Source organism: Apium graveolens, chromosome 11 (genome assembly GCF_009905375.1).
Source record: "Apium graveolens cultivar Ventura chromosome 11, ASM990537v1, whole genome shotgun sequence".
Lineage (NCBI taxonomy): Eukaryota > Viridiplantae > Streptophyta > Magnoliopsida > Apiales > Apiaceae > Apium > Apium graveolens.
The window spans coordinates 1,693,359-1,720,105 of record NC_133657.1 but is presented as its reverse complement, the minus strand read 5'-3'; the positions used below and the strand labels follow the sequence as shown (position 1 = coordinate 1,720,105).

The 26,747-nt window shown below is 37.4% G+C and overlaps 2 protein-coding genes and 1 non-coding gene across 4 annotated transcripts; 2 read left to right on the top strand and 1 right to left on the bottom strand.

Moving 5' to 3' along the window:
* Nucleotides 1-964: 964 nt before the first annotated feature.
* On the bottom strand, nt 965-1,071 carry LOC141699440 (small nucleolar RNA R71). The gene has a single exon (XR_012565903.1). It is a non-coding gene; the product is annotated as a small nucleolar RNA R71 (small nucleolar RNA).
* A 10,616-nt stretch (nt 1,072-11,687) lies between these two features.
* On the top strand, nt 11,688-21,279 carry LOC141697221 (protein ESSENTIAL FOR POTEXVIRUS ACCUMULATION 1-like). Of its 2 annotated transcripts, none has more exons than XM_074501499.1 (10): nt 11,688-11,816; nt 13,888-13,976; nt 14,170-15,090; nt 15,189-15,294; nt 15,404-15,457; nt 15,878-16,633; nt 16,799-19,409; nt 19,890-20,071; nt 20,148-20,207; nt 20,615-21,279. In XM_074501499.1, the coding sequence occupies exons 1-10, from the start codon at nt 11,774-11,776 to the stop codon at nt 21,001-21,003; spliced, it is 5,211 nt and encodes a 1,736-aa protein (XP_074357600.1). In that variant the 5' UTR covers nt 11,688-11,773; the 3' UTR covers nt 21,004-21,279. The 2 variants fall into 2 exon arrangements, with proteins under 2 accessions (XP_074357600.1, XP_074357598.1); XM_074501497.1 differs by having other exon boundaries at nt 15,878-16,639.
* A 1,021-nt stretch (nt 21,280-22,300) lies between these two features.
* Nucleotides 22,301-26,138, top strand: LOC141697732 (outer envelope pore protein 24A, chloroplastic-like). The gene is made up of 3 exons (XM_074502246.1): nt 22,301-22,606; nt 22,907-23,266; nt 25,852-26,138. The coding sequence occupies exons 1-3, from the start codon at nt 22,406-22,408 to the stop codon at nt 25,930-25,932; spliced, it is 642 nt and encodes a 213-aa protein (XP_074358347.1). The 5' UTR covers nt 22,301-22,405; the 3' UTR covers nt 25,933-26,138.
* Nucleotides 26,139-26,747: the final 609 nt, after the last annotated feature.

Here is a 26,747-nt window from a genome sequence, read left to right as displayed (position 1 = left end):
AATCTGTTAAGTGGCATTTATGTCCGCTTAGAACGTCCTATAAAGGCTTGAATTGATGTTTTGAACTCAGGTTAATTGTGTATTTGATGTGCTTTTGTAGTGTTTTGCATTTCAGGCATAGTTGAAGGAATCAGGAGATTTAGCATTGCTTTGGTGTTAAATTGGTGTTAGGAATGTATCTCAGATGGAAGCTCCTGGAATGTCATTTCAAACCATCCAGAAAAACAAGCAGAAGAAATTCCAGTAGGTCAGCGCGTCCGCGCTGTGATAGCGTGCGGCCGCGCCGGGTTTGCAGAATGTCAGCATGCCCGCACTGGAACAGCGCGCGCCCGCGCCAGGCCGAAAACTGAGAATCCTGTTTTGAATAAAAGAGTGATTTTCTGGACTTCTCTTCTGATTATGCTGCTATATAATGATAACTTAATGTCATTTTTCATAAGAAGCACGTATTGGAGACTAATGAGAAGACAGCGAGAAGACCTAGTAGCACAAATACAACCAAGGCGAAGAAGATCTAGTTTATTCTTGTGATTCTTTAATTGAGTTGTAATCTTGTATGCTAGTTTTCTTGTTTGTTGAACCTATTACTCTTGTTTAACGTACTTTGGTTTATTATTCAGTTTATAAAGACTTAGTTTATTATACCATGCTTTCATCGGAACCCACGGTGATGATGAGTTCAGTTATGGGCTAATCGTTATCATGAGGTTCTAACGGATTTACTTATGGATTTCTTTAGTTAATTTATTTCGATACCTTAGTGTGTGGTGATTGTATGATATCCTAGTATTGGTTGTGCTTATTCATCTTATGAGCGTCGCAAACTTATAAGAAAGTGTGTTAATCTCTATTGAAGCGAAAGTGAATATAGGGGTTGCATTCTCTACCTCCAGGCTCTATCACTAAATGGGAATATCTTGCTCAAAATTTTCTTACTAAGTTCTTTCCTATGACGAAGACAGATGCAATTAGGAATGCTCTTACTCAATTTGCGCAGCAGTCAGGAGAGTCTTTGTATGAAGCTTGGGATCGTTATAAGGAGATGCTTAGAAAGTGTCCTCATCATGGGATGCCTGACTGGATGATCATTAACTGCTTTTATAATGGCTTGGGAGCACAGTCTAGACCCATACTTGATGCAGCATCAGGTGGAGCCTTATGGGCTAAGAGCTACGATAAAGCTTGTGAGTTGATTAAACTGATCACTGCTAATGAATACCAGAACCCTTCTCAGAGATAAAATCAAGGCAAAGTAGCAGGAATTTTGGAGGTGGATGCAACTACTGCTATAGCTGCTCAGCTTAAGGCTTTGACGATGAAGGTGGATTGTTTTTGGCTAATTATGGATTTAATCAGATCACTAGTGTCTGTGAGCTTTGTGTTGGTGCGCATGAGATGAAGCAGTGTGTTATTTCTAGTGAATCAGCTCAGTTCAGGAGCAACTTTCAGAGGTCGCAGCACCCAGTTCCAGCCACCTATCATCCCAATAACCGCAATCATCCTAACTTCAGCTGGAGCAATACTCAGAATGCGGTGCAACGGCCTATTCAGCAGTATCCAGCAAAGCAGTATAACCCTCCTGGTTTTCAGAAGCCGCAATATGTACCAAGACAACAACTCCAGCTGCAACAATCTAATGAAAAATCTGAATTGGAGGAGTTGAGGCTAATGTGCAAGAGCCAAGCGGTTTATATCAAGACATTGGAGAATCAAATTGGGCAGATTGCCAATGCCTTGCCGAATCATCAACCTGGTACACTTCCTAGTGACACTGAAGTTCTAGGCAAGAAGGAAGCAAAATAGCAGGTTAAGGCAATTACATTGAGGTCTGGGAAGGTTGCGAATCCTGAAAAATCTTAAGTTCAGAAGATGAAGTTGTGGCTGAAGAAGATGTGCAGAAGGACGCAGAAGTAGAACCAAGGAAGAAAACTGTGGAACACACTCCTTCTGAGGGTAATACATTGGAGAAGCAGATCTATCCTCCACCTCCTTTTCCTAAGAGGCTGCAGAAGCAGATGTTGGATAAGCAGTTTGTGAAGTTTCTGGAGGTGTTCAAGAAACTTCATATCAACATACCTTTCACTGAAGCTCTTAAACTGATGCCTAGTTATGCGAAATTTATGAAAGGTATTCTTTTCGGAAAGTGAAGCTCGATGACTTAGAGACCGTTGCTCTAACGGAGGAATGCAGTGTTGTGTTGCAACAAAAGTTGCCTCTAAAGCTTAAAGATCTTAGAAGCTTCACTATTCCTTGCACCATTGGAAACTTATCATTCGACAAGTATTTATGTGATTTGGGAGCTAGCATCAATCTGATGCCTTTGTCTATCTTCAAGAATTTGGATTTACCTGATCCAAAGCCCACTTATATGTCCTTGTAGTTGGTCGATTGTTCTATTACATATCCACGAGGCATTGTGGAGGATGTCCTGGTCAAGGTGGACAAACTCATATTTCCTGCTGATTTTGTAATTCTTGATTTCGAGGAGGATAAGAAGATTCCCATTACCTTGGGAAGACCATTCTTGGCTACTGGCCGAACCTTGATAGACGTGCAGAAGGGTGAGCTCATTATGCGAGTGCTGGATCAAGATTTGACTTTTAATGTTTTCAATGTCATGAAATTCCCTACTGATAATGATGAGTGTTTAAAAGTGGAATTGGTTGATTCTGTGGTTACTTCAGAACTTGATCAATTGCTAAGGTCTGATGCCTTAGAGAAAGCCTTGTTGGGGAATTCATATAGTGAAGATGATGAAGGTGATAAGCAATTACAGTATTTGAATGCTTCTCCTTGGAAATGAAGGCTAGATATGTCTTTTGAATCTCTTGGAATATCAGAACTGAAAAATGCTGAGGGGCGTCTCAAGCCTTCTTTTGAAGAAGCTCCTACACTTGAGCTTAAACTTTTACTTGAACATTTGAGGTATGTTTTTTTAGGTGATGCATCTACTTTGTCTGTTATTATTGCATCTGACCTTTCAGGTAGTGATGAGGAAAAGCTCTTAAGAATTCTGAGAGAGTTCAAATCGGCAATTGGATGGACTATAACAGATATCAAGGGAATCAACCCTTCTTATTTCATGCATAAAATTCTGCTAGAGGAAGGAATAAAGCCAATTGTTGAGTAACAAAGGAGGCTAAATCCGATAATGAAAGAAGTTGTGAAGAAGGAAATTCTCAAGTGGCTAGATGCAGGTATCATTTATCCTATTTCTGACAGTTCTTGGGTGAGTCTAGTTCAGTGTGTGCCGAAGAAAGGAGGCATCAAAGTTGTTGCTAATGAGAAGAATGACAGGGTGGAGAGTTTGCATGGATTACAGGAAGCTGAATAAGGCCACAAGGAAGGATCACTTCCCTCTTCCTTTTATTGATCATATGCTTGACAGGTTGGCTGGGCATGAGTACTATTGTCTTCTGGATGGCTATTCGGGTTATAATCAGATTTGTATCGCTCCGGAAGATCAGGAAAAGACTACCTTCACTTGTTCGTTTGGTACTTTTGCCTTCAGAAGTGTTTCTTTTGTGTTGTGTGGTGCACCTGCCACATTTCAGAGATGCATGATGGCTATCTTCTCTGACATGATTGGTTAGAATATGGAGGTGTTTATGGATGATTTCTCTGTGTTCGGACATTCTTTCTACGAGTGCTTGCAGAATCTTGGCGCAGTTCTTAAAAGGTGTGTTGAGACCAATCTGGTTCTGAACTGGGAGAAATGTCACTTTATGGTGCAACAGGGCATCATTCTTGGGCACAAGGTCTCTAATAAAGGTCTTGCGGTGGACAAGGCCAAGGTGGGGGTGATCGAAAACCTTCCTCCACCTATTTCTGTCAAGGGAGTATGCGGTTTTCTTGGTCATGCAGGCTTCTATTGGCGGTTCATCAAGGACTTCTCTAAAATCTCAAATCTGTTGTGCAATCTTTTAGAGAAAGATGTCCCTTTCAAGTTTGATGATGAGTGTCTAGCTGATTTTGAGAGCTTAAAGAAGAGTTTGATTATGGCACCTGTCATAACTACACCTGATTGGAATGAGCCTTTTGAGATGATGTGCGATACAAGTGACTATGCAGTTGGAGCAGTTCTTGGGCAGAGGAAGAACAACATATTTCATGTGGTCTACTATGCTAGTAAGACCCTCAATGGTGCTCAACTGAACTATACTACTAGTAAAAAAGAACTCTTAGCCATTGTCTATGATTTTGAGAAGTTTCGATCTTATTTGCTTGGGACGAAGGTGACAGTGTTCAGTGATCACACTGTTATTCGCTATCTTGTCTCAAAGAAGGACTCGTAACCTAGATTGATTAGATGGGTTCTTTTACTTCAGGAGTTTGAGTTGGAGATCAAGGACATAAAAGGTACTGAGAATCAAGTCGCTGGTTATCTATCTCGGTTAGAAGATCCAAGTACAGCTTCACAGGATAAGATATTGATTAATGAGTCTTTTCCCGATGAGCAATTATTTGGGGTGCAGAGAAAGAACCGTGGTTCGCAGATATTGTGAACTACCTTATGAGCAATATTATGCCTCCAGACTTGTCTTCTGCTCAAAGGAAGAAGTTTCTTCATGAGGTGAAGTGGTACATGTGGGATGAGCCATTTCTATTTAGGAAAGGAGCTGACCAAATCATCAGGAGATATATTCCGTACAGCGAGACGGAGGGTATCTTGCGAGACTGTCATTCGACTGTTTATGGAGGCCACTACGGTGAAGAGAAGACAACAGCTCGTATCCTTCAAACGGGATTCTTCTGGCCTACATTGTTTAAGGATATGCATCGATTCATTTTGAAGTGTGATCGCTTCCAGCGTGTTGGTAATATGTCCAAGAGGGATGCGATTCCTCTTAATGTGCTTCTCAAGGTTGAGGTCTTCGATGTTTGGGGAATTGACTTCATGGGGCCATTTGTCTCATCTTGCAATAATCATTATATCTTGTCGGTGGTTGATTATGTCTCGAAATGGGTGAAAGTCAAGGCTTTGTCGACGAATGATGCAAAGATAGTGCTTAATTTTCTTCATAAGCAGATATTCACAAGATTTGGGACTCCAAGAGTCATAATCGGTGATGAGGGATCGCATTTCCGTAATTGCAAGTTCACTGCTATGATGTAGCGATATAATGTGAATCATCGTATTGCTACAACCTACCATCCTCAGACTAATGGTCGAGCTGAGGTATCTAACAGAGTGATCAAGCGTATTCTAGAGAAAGTTGTGTGTCCATCGAGGAAGGATTGGTCTTTGAAGTTGGATGAGGCTGTGTGGGCGTATCGAACAACATACAAGACTCCGTTAGGCATGTCTCCGTTTCAGTTGGTTTATGGTAAGGGATGTCATTTGCCTGTGGAGCTAGAGTACAAAGCGTATTGGGCTTTGAAAAAGTTGAACCTTGATTTGGATGCAGCTGATAAGAAAAAGATGTTGCAGTTGAATGAACTCGATGAGTTTTGGCTTCAAGCATATGAGAACAATAAAATGTATAAGGAGAAAGTCAATAGGTGGCATGATAGGGGTCTAGTGCTCAAATCTTTTATGTTGAGGTAACAAGTTATTTTGTTCAACTCTCATCTCCGTCTTTTTCCTGGAAAGTTGAAGTCGAGGTGGTCAAGGCCGTTTTATTATCAAAACTGTGTTTCCGTATGAAGCTGTGGAAATTTTTGAGAATGATTCGGGCCAAGCGTTCAAGGTGAATGGACAGAGGTTGAAGCATTATTATGGAAATACGGCAAACCGTGAGGTGGTTAGTGCCGTTTTATTTTCCACTTGATCTCGAGATTCTACGTCAAACTAGTGACATAAACCAAGTGCTTATTGGGAGGCAACCCAAGTTTGTTGTATATTAGTAGGAGTTAGAAGGAAGAAAAAGCAAGAAGAAAACACAAAAAAATCAGAAAAGAGGAAAAAATAGGGTGTTTTGACAGAAGCACGGCGCGCCCGCGCTGAGATAACGCGCAACCGCGCTGGTTTGACAGATATATAGCGTGCCCGGGCTAGGATAGCGCGTGCCCGCGCTAGGATAACGCGTGGCCGTGCTGCACCCCTGTTGAAAAAAAATAGAAAATCAAAAAATCAAATAAAAAATCAATTCACACCCGAATTTCCCTTTCCCACCGTCCATATTTGCCTCTCCAAATCAGTTTCAATCACCCCATTACTCCCATTATTCCCATAATCAATTCCCACTTATATTCTAAACCTAATTCTCTTCCTATATACACACACACACTTATACACAATCTTCTTTATCACCTTTTCAATTCTCAAAACTCTAAATCTCTCTTATACACATATTTTCTCTCAAACTTATTCAAAATCCAATGGCGCCCAAGAGACAACGAACCCAAGTTAGCAGCAGCACCACCGATTCTTCTAGTGTTGGGGGTTTGAGGCCCAGGTTTGCAACTCCAGAGGCTGAGGCGGAGTATACGAGGCTGCTATCGAAGCCCATAGCCAAGGAGCGAGGTTTTCTGCCATCGGGGAGAAATGGTAAGTTGCTTGAGATGAAGATGGGTTGGATTGCTTTTTGTGAGGCACCCGTTGTTGTGCCCATGAGTGTGGTTCGCGAGTTTTACGCGAATGTGAAGGCGGATAAGAAGGGGTACTCAGTGGTTTAGGGATTGAATGTGGACTATACTGTGGATGCGATTCGGAGGGTGATTAGTCAGCCCGAGAGACAGCCGGGTCAGGATGATTGGGTGACAAAGACTGGGGAAGATTTTGACTTGGATATGATTGTTGCTACTCTCTGCGTTCCCAACACTCAGTGGAAGTTCAAGAGAGACACGAACGAGTATGCTACTTTCCCTACGTCGTGTATGAACAGGTATGCCCGTGCATGGAACTCGTTTATTTGTGATAACATTATGCCTTCATCACATGTGCACGAGGTTACCGTGGATCGTGCCAAGTTGTTGTGGGGGAATCTACAGGGTGATTATATGGACGAGCTGCATGGAGACATCAGAGGGGTGAGCCTAGTTTGTCACAGCAGCAGCAGCATGATGTTGAGGGCAGTATTGGTTTGAGTTCAGCGCAGTATAGGCGTTTGATGAGGAGGATGGATGTGATGCATGACATCCATAGTCGGTTTGCACATGACCTTACCCAGGCGCTGGGTACAGCATTCAGAGCCACATAAGTTGACATTCAGTGGCCAGTATTTGGTGAGGACTCTGTGTACCTGCCTCCTGACACTCCTGACACTCCACCCGTTGAGGGTGGTGATCCTGATTCCGAGTAGGTATGCCTGATTCCTTACTATTACCTTCACTGAGGACAGTGGATATTTTAAGTTTGGGGGTGGTAGTTAAGGAATATGTTTTTGTGTGTGTGTCCATTTAGTTGCATATTCATGATAGTTTAGTTCATGTAGTTGCATATTTTCCATGTAGTATTTTTTTTATTTTGCATGTTAGTTTGTTGCATACAGTTACATGTGCATTATTTCATGATCCCTTAAGTTTACTATTCCGATTAATTTGTGACATTGATGCCAGTGTAGTGATATCGTTTAGAGGGATGTTAAGTCCTATCAATTTGATTTGCATGCTAGAAACAATAAAAAATTCACTAAGTCTTATAGGTTGTTTGAGTGCTAGATCATGGTCATGGTTTGTTCGTTTGTCAAGGTTTAATCACTTGTTTATAGTTAGAATGTATGATATCCTCTTAATGATAAAATAACATGGATATTTAAAAAATTGGTGAAAAACATTGGATTTCATTTCTAGTTGTTGTGGCTAGGTGTCAAATGGCTAGTAGCCGACTCATATTTATATGAGTAGTCTAGGGTTGAACGAGATGGAGCGAAAAAAATATTTATATGAGTAGTCTAGTAGTTGTTCTGAAATTGTTGAAAAAAAGAGAAGAATGGAACAAAAATGAAAAAAAAAGAAAAAAAAATGTGTTATGCATAAATTATCACGAGTGGGCTCTTTAATACTCGAGTTATTAAGTTCTTAGGGGACTTTGTGCCTAGTGACCTAAGGTTTTTATAGTCTGGGATCCACTAACCTAACGCTTGCTACATGGGTATTATTGTATAAGTCTTTTGTGGACCTCACTCATCTCACGGTCAAATAAGCATATTTGTGATTGTTTATGTGTTATCAATAAAAGCATTAATCCATGTATAATTCCGATAATAAAAAGTTAAAGTGTTGTCAGTCATTTTGAGTTTAGCATGTATTTTATTTATAAACTTGTGATTGCCTTGATGAGTAGTAATTCATGATTATTGATCTAGTTGCGATAATATATCCGTTAAGCATCTACACACACGCATGATTCTGTCTTGTGTGTTGAATTGTGGGATTTGTTTGATCTTTGTGCGAATAACTGCATTGGTTGAGATGTTGCTCGTTGGTTGTTTTAGTTATTCTGAGGGGATCGTGGCATTCATATTAAATGCATTCATGTATTTTTATTTTTCGTTCTCTGAGTCTGTTTATGCTTGAGGACAAACATCGGTTCAAGTTTGGGGGTGTGTTAAGTAGCATTTATGTCCACTAAGAACGTCCTATAAAGGCTTGAATTGGTGTTTTGAACTCAAGTTATTTGTGTATTTGATGTGTTTTTGTAGTGTTTTGCATTTCAGGCATAGTTGAAGGAATCTGGAGATTTAGCATTGATTTGGTGCTAAATTGGTGTTAGGAATGTGTCTAGGATGGAAGCTCGTGGAATGTCATCTCAAACCAGCCAGAAAAACAAGCAGAAGAAGAAATTCCAGTAGGTCAGCGCGCTCGCGCTGTGATAGCGCACGCTCGCGCCGGGTTGGCAGAATGTGTGCGCGGCCGCGCCAGGCCGAAAACTGAGAATCCTGTTTTGAATAAAAGAGTGATTTTCTGAACTTCTCTTCTGATTATGCTGCTATATAATGATAACTTAAGGTCGTTTTTCATAATAAGCACGTATTGGAGACTAAGAAGAAGATGACGAGAAGACCTAGGAGCACAAATACAACCAAGGCGAAGAGGATATAGTTTATTCTTGTGATTCTTTAATTGAGTTGTAATCTTGGATGCTAGTTTTCTTGTTTGTTGAACCTATTACTCTTGTTTAATGTACTTTGGTTTATTATTCAGTTTATAAAGACTTAGTTTAGTATACCATGCTTTCATCGGAACCCACAGTTATGATGAGTTTACTAGTTTCGTGTTATCTGATTAGTATCATCACCATTACCTGCTAAGGTTAAGAACAAAAAGGCTATTGAATGAAGTATTTAATGAAGTTAGAATCTCATGTTTGTGTTATATAAGTAAATCAACCTTAATTCTCTTAGACAATATTAGTTAGTATAATCTCATAGTTATAAACAAACCCAACTTGTTACAATCTTAGCATTGAATAATAACCATATCATTGTTGCATACGTGCATAAATTGAAGTTAACTTAAAAGAGTCTTTGTGGGAACGAACTAGAAATAATTCTATATTACTTGCGAACGCGTATATTTGTGTGTATTATTAGCGCGTGTTAACGTTCTAATACAATCTCATAGAACGCCATTTAGAAAACAGATGCAAATAGTTGTTGACATAATGAATTCAGAAATCCGTATACTTGCTTTTTAAGATGAAGAGGGTGAATTCAGAAAAGATTAAACAAAAAGTTAGGTTTCAATATATGATTTAAACATATAACTACCATATAAGCAGAGGACGCACAAAAGGAGTTAAAAAGTTTATAGTTAGAAAAAACCTACAAACCTAGGTGTATGGAAAATTCGGGGGTGGTTTTAATTGTTGTAGTAAACGCAATGTACAATACTAGTATACTCAAGAGTAAATAAAACAAGTATATACCATATCACTACAAATTAGAATTTTAAAAAAATAAGGATAAGATAAACAGATAGATGCTAACGAGGATTACAATTCACTCAAACCACCATCAGTTCGGTTGTGTGGAATTTAATCAGTGGGGAAGGAACATTATAGAATTTTAGTCCTTTGCAACAAAAGTTAAGTAGGCAGAGGATAGACAAAATCAACATGTAAAGTAGATCTAATTGTATCCGTGTCTATAAATTGATTTCTTCTGGTGTTGGGTGTTTTTGGCGTTTGTAATATGTGTGATATGTGCGAGCGAGTGTGTTTCCCATAATTCAGGTATATTTCTCGTACTCATGAACTAATCATTAATGGAATATATTTACGAGAAACAGCCTTCTGGTACTAGAGTTTGAGCCCGAGTTCCTTTTCCAAGGCCTTTTCAAGGGTTTATCTGGGTCATGACTATTATGACCAATCAATATTCTTATAATACAATTTGTACATTTATTTTCCGCTTTAAAATTAAAATTATTAAAATTTTATATATTGGATTTACTTTTTGAATATTTTTTATTTTTCTCTGTTCCCGGTTCAAATATTTTTTATTAAGTATTCACTGCAGATAATCAGGTGGATTGTAGTTCTCAACCAAACTATCCTGCTATCTTTTCATTAAAACCCCAATAGGGATATTTTGGTAACTTAAGTTACTTACCACAGTTTTATACTTTTACGTGGTCACAATTTTTGTTGAAACAGTGGAGGTGAAGGGTCTAAAAAATCACTAAAACAATAAATTATGAGAATGAGATATTAAATTTTCGTGTCTAATCTTGTAGGGTTGAGTATTCGGTTTGGTTTATCAAATATTGAATCGAAATAACTGAAATAATTTGGTTTTTAATTCAATTATAATTTTTTATATTTTTCGATATTTTAATTTTTTCGATTTTTTTACCGAAATAACCGAATTACCAAAATATGTTAAATAATGTATATATTTATAATATGTATGTATATTACTTTTTTTTAACTTATGTCTTTCTTTTTTAGTTCATTTATTAGTATTCAGTTGTTTTCAAATTCACTTCTTTTCTATTACTTGCATAGTGTCTAAAACCATAAAAATACTTAAGATTTGAAGTTAGTTTATGGTTATCCTACTATGTATTAGAATGTTTTCACCATTTATTGTTAAATTCTCATATCCATGTTTATAAAGAAACTAATACGTTTATAGAAATTAAAATGAAAAAGTTCATCAAAATCATAAAAAGCGGGAACAAAGTTTAACATTAAAATTCAAAATTTTTTAATTCGGTTATTTATACGGTTTTCAGTTTTAACAGAAATAATTAATTCGGTTCGGTAAAAAAATAAAATTATTTCGATTTACTAATCGGTTCTGGATTTTTTCCTTATTCGGTATTCGATAACCGAATTATATTTCGGCTCGGTTACTGAATAACCGAATACTCAGCCCTGACGTTGATAAAAAAATAAAAAATGCTTTTCAATTTAAATAATCTTGGATTTTTTTAATATTTCATATTTATTATTAATTAATTTATAAATAGTTATTTCATATTTCATATTTATTATTATAATACATATTTACATACAAATTTAATGATATTTTTATAAATAGTAGTAACTCATCTTAAAATTATAAATTTACCAATTTATATTGATAAAACGTTATAATCGATATCAGATATTATCCTTATGTAAATGATTCTCGGTATATAATTCAAATTAAAATCCACCCATTATTTTTTCACCAAGAAATCACCTTTATTTTTCACCAAGAAAACAAAATAATCATCCTAAAATATTTATTTATTTATTTTTATTAAAAAAACATTAATTATCCAGAATTTCTATATAATTATAAACATTGTCGCTCTCATCTTCTTCTCTACACACCATCAAGCAAGAGCAGTCAAAAATCAAAAAAGAGGGTTTCATTAGCCGCAGCAACAGATCATCTCCATGGCTTCCCACCTCGATGTTCGTGACAATAAGATCTCCACTGGTATTATTATTAATTATTATTCTCCCCCTTTTCTCAATTCCCCCAATTTTTATTTCTCAATTATTTTCCAAACCCTAATTTTTATTTCATCAAATTGAATCACTGTTTAGTCTCAATACCTGTTAAGTGTATCATAAGAATCTATAGTCTGTTTAATATCACAACCCCATTTCTGATTTGCCTTCAAATTTCACACCATTAGCTTAAAGTTTCGATTTTTAGGGCTTTTTGTATTTTTATGCTTATGGATTTTATGTATGTGTTTGTAAGTATTGATATCTGACTGGGTTTGCCTAATCCGAAAGTGGCGGTAGCAGGAACTATTTTTTGTTTTTTTTTTGAAATATAAATTTAAGTGTTTATGGAACTTCCGAAAAGGTTATCTTGTTCCTTGTTTTCGGGTTTACTTTTCTTATTGTATGACTGTTACTAATATACCGTAGTGCTATAGTATTTGTTATTCGAAGAATTGCACTGAATTTTATACTGGCTTATATATGTGTATACAGTTGTTTGAATGTTCGGAGCATGTGCATAATTTACCGTTGCTGACGATTTTTACTTGCTTGAGTTCGGCTTATTTGCATAATTTACCCTTGCTGATAATTTCTACTTGCTTGGTTGCATGAATGATTATGGTTTTGCTGCTATTGGATACTATTTTGTATCGATAATTTTGTAAATACATCCACAGAAAATATATATAATTTATGGGTGGAAACTTTTCCCCCCCTATAATTAATAGAAAACTGAAGGAAATATTTCTCTGCTCCTATTTTATTTGGCTGATCTGGATTCCATCATCAACATAGTAATATGTATTGATCTTATTTTTTCCCCTAAATAATTAGCAGTGACGGGGAAATTGTTTTGTTAAGTGCAGATGTTGGCATTCTATTGCAATGTTACATGTCAAAATACATGCTTATATGTAACTAAAGTCATGTAGAGAGTTGCATGTTTGCTGGTTTGTAGGTATTGTATTTACAGAGAGCTAAATAGTCATCGCTAGATTCCATTACTAATTAAAAGGTAGATGTTTTTTTTTGTTTTCAGGAATTAAAATGTACCTGGATTTGTAACAAAATACCTGGCGTTGCCTTAATATATCCACACATTGTAATGGTTTGCGGTTTTGACATTAGTTACTATGGGCCCTTATTTTTTAAAATTTTTGCTGCCATGAGTATACAATCATATTGTGATGGGTATTTACAGTAATGAGAAAACATGAAAATGCATTACAAATGTTCTTTTTTTTGGGGTTTTGTGGGAAGTAATGGAAGCATTGGGTGTAATACAGTAAATATGTACCGGGTGGCGGGTGCTCTGGTTGTTTGAGAAGCCTAGTCTATGTATCAAATATATTTCACTGAAGGAAAGATTATGATCTTGTTCCTGTGTATCTGTAATGTAATTTGTTGAAATAAAGATTTCATTAATTTAAGTGAGAAACTATTGATTAAAATGAGTAGCTGTCTTTTTGTGTACCAACAATTTGAAAGCTGAAAATTTTCTTTGACTGATTAGCAGTCAGCATATATGCTAGTACTACCTTGAGAATTTGCACGTATGAGTTTTCACGGAAAGATTGTTACTCAGAATAATTCTGCAAAAGCCTGTTATCTAGTTATGGGAGTGTGTTCATAAGAGTAGTTATCCACCACGATTAAAATATTTCTTGTAATGTGCTTTTACGTCTTAATACATGATGGTAGCTTAGATTTTCATCTGATCTCTTGTCAATATAGAAGCTGAAATTTGCAGTTCATCAGAGTATGGTGTGATATCTTTATGATTTCAATGCTTGCACACCACTGGACTTGATGTTTCTTTTTTCAATGCATGTCATTGGGATTATTGCATTATATAATATGGAATTGATATAATTTTGTGATGTTTCTATGGTCTCTGCACCTAAAACTTTCCGGTGACCATGATTTATTTCTATTATTATTATTATTATTGTTATTATTTTTGCTTTACACACCTGATTCTACCTCTGGAATATTCTTTTCCTTAACAAAGATTTTTTCTAGTAATTAAATCAGTTTTGTTGTTCTTCATGTAGATGTGCAAGGATTTAACAATTCCATTCCCCTTTCCCCGCAGTGGCTTCAGACGAAGCCTGGTGAGAATAAGAGTGGAATATCAACTGGGGTATGTTATCCAGTGATATATGATTTTCTTTATAATTAAGTAGTTTGGAGTGTAGATACCTCAACCATGATATTCTGTTTCGGGGTCACCTGTTATCTGTTAACTTATTTGGTGGCCTGAAAATTGTTTAAACTAGTAGCTTGCATATTAATTAAGACCGTGTTCTCTGCTTTTGTATATATTATTGGTGCAGGAGAAGCAGTTCAGTCCTTATCCTGGTCATGGAGGTCGTCCAGCAGATGTCGTGAAGTTACCAGGTAACGGCGAAGAGGTTCATGATGTTCAGAAAAGGAAGGATGTGTTTAGACCATCCATCCTTGATGCAGAGTCAGGACGCCGTGATCGTTGGCGTGATGAAGAAAGAGATACCAATTCCTCTATCCGCAGGGATCGATGGAGGGAGGGGGATAAGGAGCTCGGGGACAACCGCAAGACAGATAGATGGACGGAGAATTCAGCAGGAAGACAGTTCGGAGAAGTGCGTCGTGCTCCTCCAGAGCGGTGGACTGATTCAAGCAATAAGGATACTAATAATGATCGTCGCGATACCAAGTGGAACACACGCTGGGGTCCTGATGACAAGGAGAGTGACAGTTCGCGTGAAAAGTGGCTGGATTCTGGTAAAGATGCTACCGAGGTTTCTCTCGAAAAGGGGTTATCTCATCATACTTATCAAGGAAAGGATGATAAGGATGGAGATCACTATCGGCCATGGAGATCTAACTCATCTCTTAGCCGAGGTAAATCTGACCCTCCTCATCAGCAAACTCCGGTGCTCAACAAACAAACATCTTCATTTGTCCAGGGCCGGGGACGTGGGGAAAATGTTTCCTCGACCTTCTCCCTTGGACGTGGCAGGGTTCCTTCTGGAAGCAACTCTAGTAATACCTTTTCCAACTATCCACCCTCTCTTGGTTCGTTTTCAGAGAAGGGCGAAAGTCATGGAGATTCTTCTCCTTATAAATATAGCCGGATAAAGTTGCTAGATCTATACAGGAGCACTGATATGAGATCTCGTGGTAGAATATTAGATGGGGTTGCACAAGTTCCTTCTGTTACACAGGAAGAACCTGTGGAGCCATTGGCCTTTTGTGCACCGTCTTCTGAGGAGCTGGTAAGCTTTCTAGTTAATGTGTGTTTCCTTGTTCAATTGGAAAATGCTGCATTATTTTGGGCAGTTTTCAGTCAATCAAATGTTTAAATTTTTGTTAGGTTGTTATTCACGGAATTGACAAGGGAGACATATTAAGCAGTGGTGTTCCTCAAGGCTCCAAAGATGGATCTGGTGGATACACACCTTCAAGGCGAACAAGGCTAGGTACTGCAAAGTTCTTGTGTCTCTCTTTCTCTCTAAATAAAGTTGATGTCATAATTCTGTTCAAGAGATTGTATTTAAGGTTTTTTTATTTTGGTTTTACTTTGAACAGGAAGCAGAGAAGATATACCCACTGGCACCGAAGGGAATGATGACATGTATAAAGGTAATTTTCAATATCATTCTGATGGTTTGCCCCATGAAAACTTTGTGACTTTTTATAAATCAAATGCAAAATTTGACGCCATAGATGATCATCAAACATTGTGTGATTTCAAGTTATAATCTGATGATATAGCAGTACAAATATGCTGTATACCTATATTATGCTGCCAAAATATCATGTGCTGGATAATATTGCTTTTGAGTACATATTTTGAATAGCAGGTGTTAAATGTCTTCATGAAATAATGGGTAATATAATATCCTACAGTAATCTGATTTTCGGTTGCTAATTATATACTCTTCTGCTTTAAGACTTTTGATAGGGTGTTTTTTAGGCACTTGATATGCGGAAGTAAATTTAGTATTTGCAAATGTCATTTTATTCACTTTCAGTTAATGTTTTGATTCATTGTTTATGCAGATTTAAAAGAAGATGGCTCTGCTTTTTGGAGGAGTGATCAGGTCATTGCACACAAGGAACCAAGTATGCAGGGAAATTCGTCTGTTCTTCCTGGTTCAGCATGGAGATCATTATCAATGGGAGAACGGGGGCCTTTGGCCTCGCCTGATTTGAGAGATCTTCCTTCTGATGGCCGGTCAAGAACATCAGATTTTGGCTGGCAACAGTCGCAGAAGGACCTAACTAATGATTCAGGAAGTATACCTAAATGGAAATTTGGTGATGAGCCCATCATTAAAAGGCAATTGTCCGCAGTTTTGGACAGGGAGCAGGAACAGCGTAATCTTTCTCAGCCCCCACCAGAAGAATTGGTCCTCTTTTACAAAGATCCTCGTGGCGAAACACAAGGGCCTTTTTCTGGTGTTGATATTATTGGTTGGTTTGAGGCTGGATATTTTGGCTTAGATCTACTTGTTCGCCTAGCAAATTCACCAAAGGACATGCCTTTTGCATTACTTGGTGATGTTATGCCTCACTTGCGCGCAAAGGCTCGCCCTCCGCCAGGATTTAGTGCACCCAAACAGAATGAGATGCCAGATCCAGTGAACAGGCCTAACATCAGCAATGTTGGGAAATTTCATGCTGGTACAAGCGAGGTTGATATGATAAGAAATGAGACACGGTATATGCAAGGTTCAAAAGATGCGGAAAATAGATTCCTAGAGTCACTGATGTCTAGTAATATGAGCAGTACATCGTCTGAGAAATTTGCTCCTGGTGAAGGTTCTCTTGTCAGAAATTTCTTTGCTTCTTTCATTCAGATTGTTTCATTTTTTGATGTGTTAGCCATGTCTTGCTTACAGAATTTATTACAGTTTGGATTGGTCTGTGCCTCTGTGGGTCACTTCACCTAAAATGACATGTATTAAATTCACTTTGCAGGTATGCAGAGCTATTATGGATCTGGTGCGGTGCCGCCTTTGGGAACTGAAAGTGGGGAAAATCTTCAACTCTTGGCCCAAAGGATGATCCTTGAAAGGCAAAGATCTCTGCCTAGTTCTAATCCATTTTGGCCCGGAAGAGATGCACCTTTAGTTGGTCCAAAATCAGAATATATACAGGAACCACCTTTGCAACAATCAAATCTGCTATCCTCAGTCACTGAAAATCCTCGTTCACAACTTCATTCTCAGAATGCGGACTTCCTATCTATGCTTCAAGGTTTATCTGATAAGGCTTCCACTGTTGTCAATAATGGGGTGGGTGGATGGTCAAATTTTCCAGTTCAAGGAGGTCCAGACCCACTACAAGAAAAACTTGACATGCTTCGTGGCCAGAATATTCCTCCTCAAGCTACCTTCGGATTGCAGCAGCAGAGATTGCAGCCGCAGAACCAACCCTCTTTGACCAGTTTACTAGGCCAAGGTGTTGATAATTTATCTGGAATGTTAACTTATGAAAATATTCTCTCTTCTGGCCTATCTAAAGACCCGCAACTGTTAAGTTTGTTGCAACAACAATATTTGACTCAGTTACAGTCCCAGATTCCGGCTCCCTCACAACAGCTCTCTGTTTTAGATAAACTCTTGCTGCTGAAGCAGCAGCAACAGAAGCAGGAGGAACAGCAGCAATTACTGCGCCAAAAACAACTGCTGTCACAGGTTCTCTCTGAACAACAATCTCACCAGCGTTTCGGTGAGACATCTCATGGGCAGATGCAGGCTGCTGGTTTGGTAGATGAGAATGCGTTTAATCGATTTCAGACATCTCATGAGTTGTTACAGACTGGGCCACAAATTCAAGTCCCAAATATGCCAGATGAGCGTCTAACCAACTTCACAAACTTACCGCCAAATGTGTCTCGGGAGACCGGCATTGCTGCAAGTCCGGAAGCCTCTTCTATCCATTTACCCCATGAAATGTTTGGGAATGCAATCCATCAAAAGAGTTGGGGTGCTAATCTGCCTGAACAAATTAATAATGTTCAGCCAAATGCTTCTTTACGTACATCAGCAGGAGTGAATATGCTACCTATGTCACAAGGGGTGGAAAATTATCATCAGGAGCATGGTTTTCAAAGCAATTTGAAAACTGATGAAACCATCCTACCTAAAAGGTCTGAGGCTAATATAAGCTATTCTTCCGTTGAGCAACTGTCAGTACCTGCCACTGAGCCAAGTGTTGAGGATGAGATTCTTTTGCCTGGGCAATTTAATGATTTAAATGCCACACTGTCAAATGCTTCTGCTGATACACAAAGTGGAAGGTTACCACAAAACGATTATTCTATGGTGAAAGAAGTAAAAATTAATGAAGATAATGAGGTAAAAAAGAGTTCTGAGAAGAAGTCGAGGAAGCAGAAGTCATCAAAGGCGCAATCTTCCGATCAAGCAAAGGGAGTACCTAAAATGCATCATCTAAAAGAATCAGAATTTGAAGCGAAAATTAGCATTGATGTTATTTCAGAATCTCAGGCAATGTTTCTTCCAGAGGATAGTAGTCATGGTGTGCCTCTTCCGGAATCAGGCGACAGCAGAACTGACGTGGCTAAAATTGCATTGCCTGGTAGTCCTGTAGAAGACGGTAAAGTAGCGGGGGTCAACAGTGGATCAGGACAAGGTGGACACCGAACTTGGAAGCCTGCTCCTGGTCTAAAACCCAAGTCTTTGTTGGAAATTCAACAAGAAGAACAGAAAAGAGCTGACGCAATAATGTCAGCTTCTGACACCTTTCAGTCTGTTGGTTCTACTAGTTTTTTGAGTCAGACTCCTTGGACTGGGATTGTTTCCAGTTCAGATCATACATCTAGGGAAATCCAACTTGATGGAGGTAACTCAGACTTACAGATGGGGAACTTTGGAGGTTCAGGGAACCAGAAGAGCAAGAAGAGTCAATTGCATGATATTCTGACAGAAGTTGTGAAACCAAGTGAAGCTGTTAGGGTTCTTGATTCTAAATCTAACCAGCCTCCGTCGGTTAAAAGCTCGGAGTTGTATGCAGTTGATGATGACACCTTCATTGAAGCTAAAGACAGTAAAAAGAATCGTAAAAAGTCTGCAAAAGCTAAGAATTCTGGAGGCAAAGTATCAGTGCCTGCTCCTTCAGCTGATGCTTCTTTTGCCTCAAGTCCCATTGAGAAAGCCAAAAGCTCTCGTCTTGCACAACAGGACAAGGAGGTATTACCCGCTGTCCCATCGGGTCCTTCTTTGGGTGATTTTGTGATGTGGAAGGGTGAGCATGCTAACACTTCTGCTGCTCCAGCATGGTCTACTGACGCAGGAAAGGTCTCAAAACCTACTTCACTTAGGGACATTCTGAAGGAACAAGGTAAAAAGGTCTCTACAGGGCAGCAGCAAAACTCTATCCCAATTCCGACCAAATCACAGACTCAGTCTTCTCGTGGAAATGGTTCTAAGACGATTACTGGGTCCTCTCCTGCCAAGGTTGCGTCTCTCGTGCATACTACTTCCCAAGCATCATCGCAGGTGAAGAATAAAGTAGATGACGATTTCTTCTGGGGTCCATTAGATCAACCAAAACAAGAAGCAAAACAGTAAGATCCCTTTTATTCAATTTCATGTGTTCTGTTTGATTTTCATGCCTAATTATCTGAAATTATTATTAAATATAAATATGCAATTGTGTAAGTCATCCTTTGCCGTAGTGAAAATACCAAGCAAAACAGATTCTTCATATGACTTTCAGATATACTCTCAATTAACTAAACGGACATTGTCACCTAGGTAAGGAGTAAAATAGGCATCGATCTAATTAGATGACGAGGTTTTTGTTTTAAAACTATATGCTTAGAAAGTTATTTAGATGCACAAAATTGACTTATTAGCTTGAATTACAATATCGCATACTTAGAGAGTTGAAATCAGTTGGATGACGGAATTCCTTTTATGAATATGTTAATAGCCGTTTTGAAGAAATTAATTGTTACCATAATGTTGATCTTGAAGTAAGCTTTACTCACTTTCAGTTCTAGAATTTAATTCTGTTGGATGTTATTGGCTCTGTGACTCTACAGGTCTGATTTCCCTCAGCTGGCAAATCAGGGTAGTTGGGGAAAGAGTTCTCCAGTAAAAGGAGCTCTTGGTGCATCAGTTAGCAGACAGAAGTCAATGGGTAATAGAAATACTGAGTTTACATCATCTGCTTCAGCTCACTCTTCGACGAAGGGGAAAAAAGATGCAGTGTCTAAACAATCAGGTAAGCAGGTCTCAATGGCTGTCTTAGTATTTTCCATTATGGCCATTGGATCTCACTTTTCTTCCTTCCTTTGCAGAAGCTGTAGACTTCAGAAATTGGTGCGAAGGTGAATGTGTCAGGCTCATTGGGACAAAAGGTACATAATAGTTGTGTGGCATTTCTTATTTGTTACTATTGTGATATCGTGAGATATGTTGGCAGTCTCTTAATTAGAGGTTAAATATGAAGAGAATAATGTACCTGAGGTTTACCTCAGGGGCACTTTACCTGAGGTATTTTAGAGTTATTTTATAATTTTTTTTTTCTAATTAAATGGACCCACACAGTTCCATGACTTTGGGGTACCTATATTCTGGATTTAATTTGAACTCCGTTTTAGTAGAAAAAAGAGAGAACTTGTTTTGTTTCCGACAGGTGAAAAATCGATATTGTAGGCACTTACCTTTCCTGGGTGGTTGGTACCCTTTCCTTTTTAGATCCTGTATGCTATTTTTTCCCATGAAATTCTTTATGAGGTAATATTGAATTTTTTGCTCTTACCAGATACAAGCTTCCTAGAATTTTGCCTGAAGCAATCCAGATCAGAGGCTGAAATTCTTCTGAAAGAGAACCTTGGCTCATATGATCCCAAGCACGAATTTATTGAGAAGTTCCTTAATTACAAAGACTTCTTACCTGCAGATGTTCTTGAGATTGCCTTGCAAGGCCAGAATGATCAAAAGGTCACAGGATACGGGCCTGGAGATGTGAATTCAGCTGTCAATGGTTTTGGGAACTCCGACCAGGGCAAATCCACCGTTCCAGATGGGATCACAAAAGGCGGAGGAAAGAAGAAAGGGAAGAAAGGGAAGAAGATTAGTTCTGCAGTTTTAGGATTTAACGTTGTTAGCAACCGGATCATGATGGGAGAGATTCAGTCTGTGGAGGACTAGTTTATGATTAGGTGTAAATACAATGTACTCTGTAAATGTGCTTTAGATTTTCGGGAGCCCGATATCCTCTTGAAGGGCGGTGATGCAGCGCTCTCTTTAATCTGCGCCGCCAATTTTGTGAAGTATTAGTACTTCAGCTAACTTATTTCTCGTTTTGGTTTTTATAGACTTACCTTAAGCTGTTTTGACTGTGTTTCTGAATGTATGCTGCAGTTCACTGATAAACTGCAGTACTATATGTTTTAATACAATGGACGAAACATTAGAAAATTTGAATGTTCTATGCTTTTACAATATGGTTTATACACTAATCTGGTTATAAAGCTTTGTATGATCAGGGTTACATTTCCATCGCTTTTACAATAACATAATCCGAGTGTACTAAGTACTGTATATAATCTTGTGTTTATTATGCTATTTTATTATCAATAATAATCTTTTTAGGTTTTATATCTTAAGTACGATGGTGAGGAGTCTGAAGATTTCTGACATGTATATACATATACTTGATTTAGTGATCTAGATAATTAACCCATTACTAATACCTTTTTTTTAATGTTTTTTGTAATTTGTTAACTTCTGTTGCAAAAAAAAGTAAATCTAACTTTCAACATTTTTTCCCACTAATTTCAGTCACTAAATTATCCGTTTTTTTTCTCGTTTTTAATACTTCCTCCATCCCTTACCAAATGTTTACATTTGAGTAGGGCACCGAGTTTAAGAAAAATGATAAAGTAGCGGAGGAAAGTCAAATCCGAATGTTTATATTTGGGTAGGGTAGGGCACAGAATTTAAGAAAAATGATAAAATATTGGAGAAAAATGATAAAGTAGTGGAGGAAAGTTAAAAAAGTGATTAAAATTGTGAGACCGATTAATATTATATGTATAAAGTGGGTATAGTGGAGAGAAGTAGTGGATGTAGTTATTTTAAAAATTATAAATTTTTTACTATTTTTGGAAAATTTTGAAATATATACAATTGGGAGGACATCCCAATAAAGAAAGTGTAAACAAATGGGAGAGACAGAAGAATAAGGTTATTTTTAATATTAGTAAATTATTGATACGGCACTAGTATCCCATATATAAAATATCCAATTACATGTAGAAAATCTTATAAAATTGGGATACCTAATTGAGAGGAGCATTCAATCAATAAAAAATGATCATTTTTTAGAATAATTATTTTTATTAATTTTTAAAAAAACAGTTATTTTTACCATTTTTTTCGAAGAAAATCTATTCGAGTATTCGAGATAATAAAATAACCAAAGGAAAAACAAATCCGGCGGAGACCGAGAGCAGGAGGGGCCATAAACAATGAGAGTGAATAAACTGAAATTGTGTACACCCAAATTTCATTTTCTTATCTCTCTGTAATTTTATTATCCCTCACAAAAATGATTAAAGGGTCACTTAAAGTCAAAAACACCAATGACAAAAACTCCGCCGGCGCCACCTTCGCCGTCACCGCCGGCAATGTCAAACTCCGAGCTTCCATGACCGAGGCCATCATAGTCAACGGCCCTTCCTTCAACGGCCTTGCTCTCTCCCTCGAAAAACCCGGTTCTTTCATCATCGACTATAACGTCCCCAAAAAGGTTCACACCTATGATCTCGTTAAATTAATATTTTTTCAGTCCCACGTAATAGATACAGTACAGTGTATTTTTAATTTCGATAAATTTACGTTTTTATCTTTTTATGTTTCACACATATAATCTCGTTAAATTAATATTAACTTTCAATTTCGTCTTAATAGACGCAATGTATTTTTAATTTTTTCTCATTTTTTTGTTTCACACCCTTTAAATTAATATTTTTCAGACACAGTGTATTTTTTATTTCGATAAATTTAGGCTTTTTTGGATTTGTGATTTGAACTGTGTTATGTGAATCAGGATATTAGATTTCAGTTTATGAACTCGATTAGGGTTGCGGAGAAACCGATAAGCTTGAATTATATTCATTTTAGAAATGATAATCGGACGATACTTGATGGGACCATAGCGTTTGATTCGGCTAATAAGGTGTCGGTTAATCATGTGGTTGGTTCGGGGAATGCGAAATTGAAGTACACTTATTTGCACGGTGGAGTGACTACGTTTGAACAGAGTTATGATGTGGCTAAGGAGACTTGGGATTTTGCGGTTTCCAGAAAGGTTTATGGAGATGATGTGTTTAAGACTTCGTATCAGACTTCGAAGAAGTTGTTAGGGCTTGATTGGAGTAGGACGACTAAGCAAAATGGATCTTTTAAGGTATGATTTTGTTGTTTATTGTTATGTTCTGCGGTTTATATTTTTTTGTGTTTATAGTGATTACTTGTTTGTCAGTAAAAAGAATGTAGACAAGGAAGTAGTTTACTAAATTGCAACTGTACTCAAATTAATGGTATCTTCATATCTTTTCAAATTAACTAGAATTCACTTAGTAACAAAGGTTGTAAAGTTCTCCTTTATTACAAAATTTTGTTTGAAATTACCTACCATTTATTCTCCTTGGTTATGGTCACCACTCGGTTGATTGTAAAGGCGTAAGTTGAGGCATCTGAGCTGATACTCTACTGCAGTAAAAAGAAACTGGTTATGATGTTAGCTATGTTGATCCACTATTTCTTTGAGGAACAATATGTTTGTTGCTTCTGTTTAGTCCATTGTCATCATGGCATCATTATGACATGACATTATGAAAAGCCAGGCTTCCTGGTAGCCATGCTTTTCAGCATATGGCGTCACTGTGTGGTCCTTGGCGTTTCATGGCATCTGATCACCGAGAACCCTTCTCAAATCTGTTTTGGCCCGACCTATTTGAGATGGGTTAAAAATACAATTAATGTTACCTGATAGAACAGTCGACCAGTTATTTTGTTGCGACAAAAGCCATATCTCGAGCATAAGACTTTAGTTGATGTCTCTACATATGAAGCTTGAAACATATTTCACAGCAGTCGCAAAGTTTTGACTTTTTGGCGCTGCAACAACAATGAGCCGGCAACAGCCAGTAAGTTTGAGGTCATTTAATTTTGATTTTAGGGTGTAAATAGCTGGTGGCCAGTCCAAATATGTATACTTCGTGATCATACACGAGAGAATTCTTAGGCATCGTTTTCTGCCTTATTACTGACCCGTATAAGAATATTATACTTGTTTGAAGCATTACCAGAGTGGCCGAAATGGTTAGTTATCGAAGCTGTCATTGATTCAAAAAAAATATTGGTTGGTAGTGGGCGGATCAGAAAGTAACGGAAGGGCTACTTTTTGTTGGTGAGTAAAAATTCACATGTCTTCTAATCATGTCACACAAAATTTGTCTGAATTTAGGATTACAGGTACTGAATACTAAAACATTGTAATTTAGTAGATGTAAAATAGTAATATAAATAAGATTTAAAATAAGAAACACATATTAAGAAATTAAAACAAGGCCATAATAAGTTATGAATATGATCAACTCCTCTCCATGCTTTACGTTCTAGAAATATAGTTTATTATATGTATAACATGCAGTATTACTTGGTGAGTCCACCCAAATCCCTTGTGCTCCTGCCCCTGTCGGCGGGCTTGGAGTTCCAGCTGCATATCTTCCAAGTTGGTTAAAACAACTAAGGAATCATATTAGACTAGAACAATGTGAGGATGGATATTTAATATTATATAAAAGAAACATACTCCTTTTTTTTTTAATTATTGGTTCTCTCATCATCTCATGCTAGGTTAGCAGTCTCAAACTTTTTCCTTGCCCTCTCCTAAATCATACTATAGTTCCTTTGTAGCATTATGGGAACCAGTCAGTGTATGAAACTTTACACTATACAGCAGGAGCATGTAAAATCGGTATATATGAGCAGGCAAACTTTTATCAAAACCCAAGAATTACTTTAATCTTAAAGTGCTATTAGACTCCAGTCAAGTCACAGCCGACTCTCTCCTTAAGGGCTCCAACTCCACAGAAATGGCAGGTGACCTTATTAAGTGAACACAGTGCATAGATCGAACTATGTTCGTAGATATTGTAAATGATACTATATCAGAAATGTACTTTCCTGCTAAAAATTTATTGAAGTTCTGTTTCAGTGATGTCATTTTGCAATCGAATTGTTTTGCTCGGGCAACATGCAACGCTGAATTTCCGCAATTAGTTATAAAGTTGTTGAACATATAGAATAATGTAGAAACTTCTAGTTTATTTTTAAAGCATGTGAATTTGATTTGGAGTGGAAACTTTTCTAGTGTTCAATAATGTTGTTTCACACTGGGCTTTCCTTCTGACAGTTGTCTTGATTTATTTTTTTGCTAATTTATTACACACGCACACGCAGAGAGTCGAACTCCTGACCTCCCGCAAGGGGGTGCTCTCTCTGTTTATCATAATGAATCTTTGCCACGTGTTTTGATCTGTGCTCTAAGCAAATATATTGCTGCTTTGTTTGCAATTACGCAGCTTAATTCCAGTGTGCAACGTTTATAAAAATATTACTTCCCTCCATTCCACAAGAAGATATATATAGTTTTAACTTTTTCCCGCCCTCCCTCGCACTCTCTCCCTCTCTCCCTCTCTCTCTCTCTCTCTCTCTCTCTCTCTCTCTCTCTCCCCCTCTCTCTCTCCCCCTCTCCCACTCTCTCTCTCTCTCTCTCTCTCTCTCTCTCTCTCTCCCTCTCTCCCTCCCCTCCCTCTCTCTCTGTGTATTGCCCTTTGGGGATAATTTTCAATTATTTAAATACACTGTTATTGGTGTGAAGTCACTAATACATAACTCTTCTCTTTCTTTGTTGATATTATGATTGAGTGCAAGTCTTGGCTTTCAATAAGTAAACTCTTAACTCCAGATTTGTTCTTTTGCCAGATTTCAGCATCATTCGTCGTGGGAGAACAGCTAAAAACCCCAAATATAAGTGCCGAGACTTCATGGGATTTTGAAATGTGACAGACCTATATGTTTAGAATGTTATTAATAAATGATTCTTGTTGGTGGGCATCTAAGCCAGAGACCTGGTTATTGTGCCTTTCATAAGAAAGCCTATTATAATTTCGTATAGTTATATATTGACTTGTGTACCAGTTATAATTTCGTAAATTAAATTTGTACTTGTGATATTACAAAGTCTGAAAGCTTACACACATTACTTTAAATTTTTGTGCCACATTTACTAAAATTTGAAAAATTTCAAGCCTGGTTAGGTGGTGTTTGGCAATGTAATTATGCAAAGGAATTAAATTTAACTGTTTCAATCTCCGGTCCTTGCAATGAATATCTTTATCAACAGACAACTTGGTAGTATGTAAGATTGTTCATATGTAAGATTGTAAATTTCAAGTGAAAAGTAAAATATTTATATAAAAAAATATTATGCAAGACAGTTCCTAGAAATTATAGAGATGGGTGAGATTGTGTTTGAAACATCAAATCCGTTTTAAATAATAAATTTTGGATTGTTATTTTCCAAAACTTCAAAGTAACACTTACATTTTTCTTGTCAAATTCACCCTTCTATTAATGTTTGGTGGAAGAATACTGACCCAAAGCACCTTAAACTAGTGTAGAATTGTGGATACAGTATTATTTAAGGGATTTTTTTTGCATAAATATTCAAGTTGCAGAAAATATATGTAAAAATACGGATTAAGCTCATATGCAATCACATGTAGAACCGTTTTAATCTCATATGCAACTAAATATGCAAATATTTTCATAAAAAGTGGTATTTTTGATAAATTTCCATAATTTAAACAATGTCAATT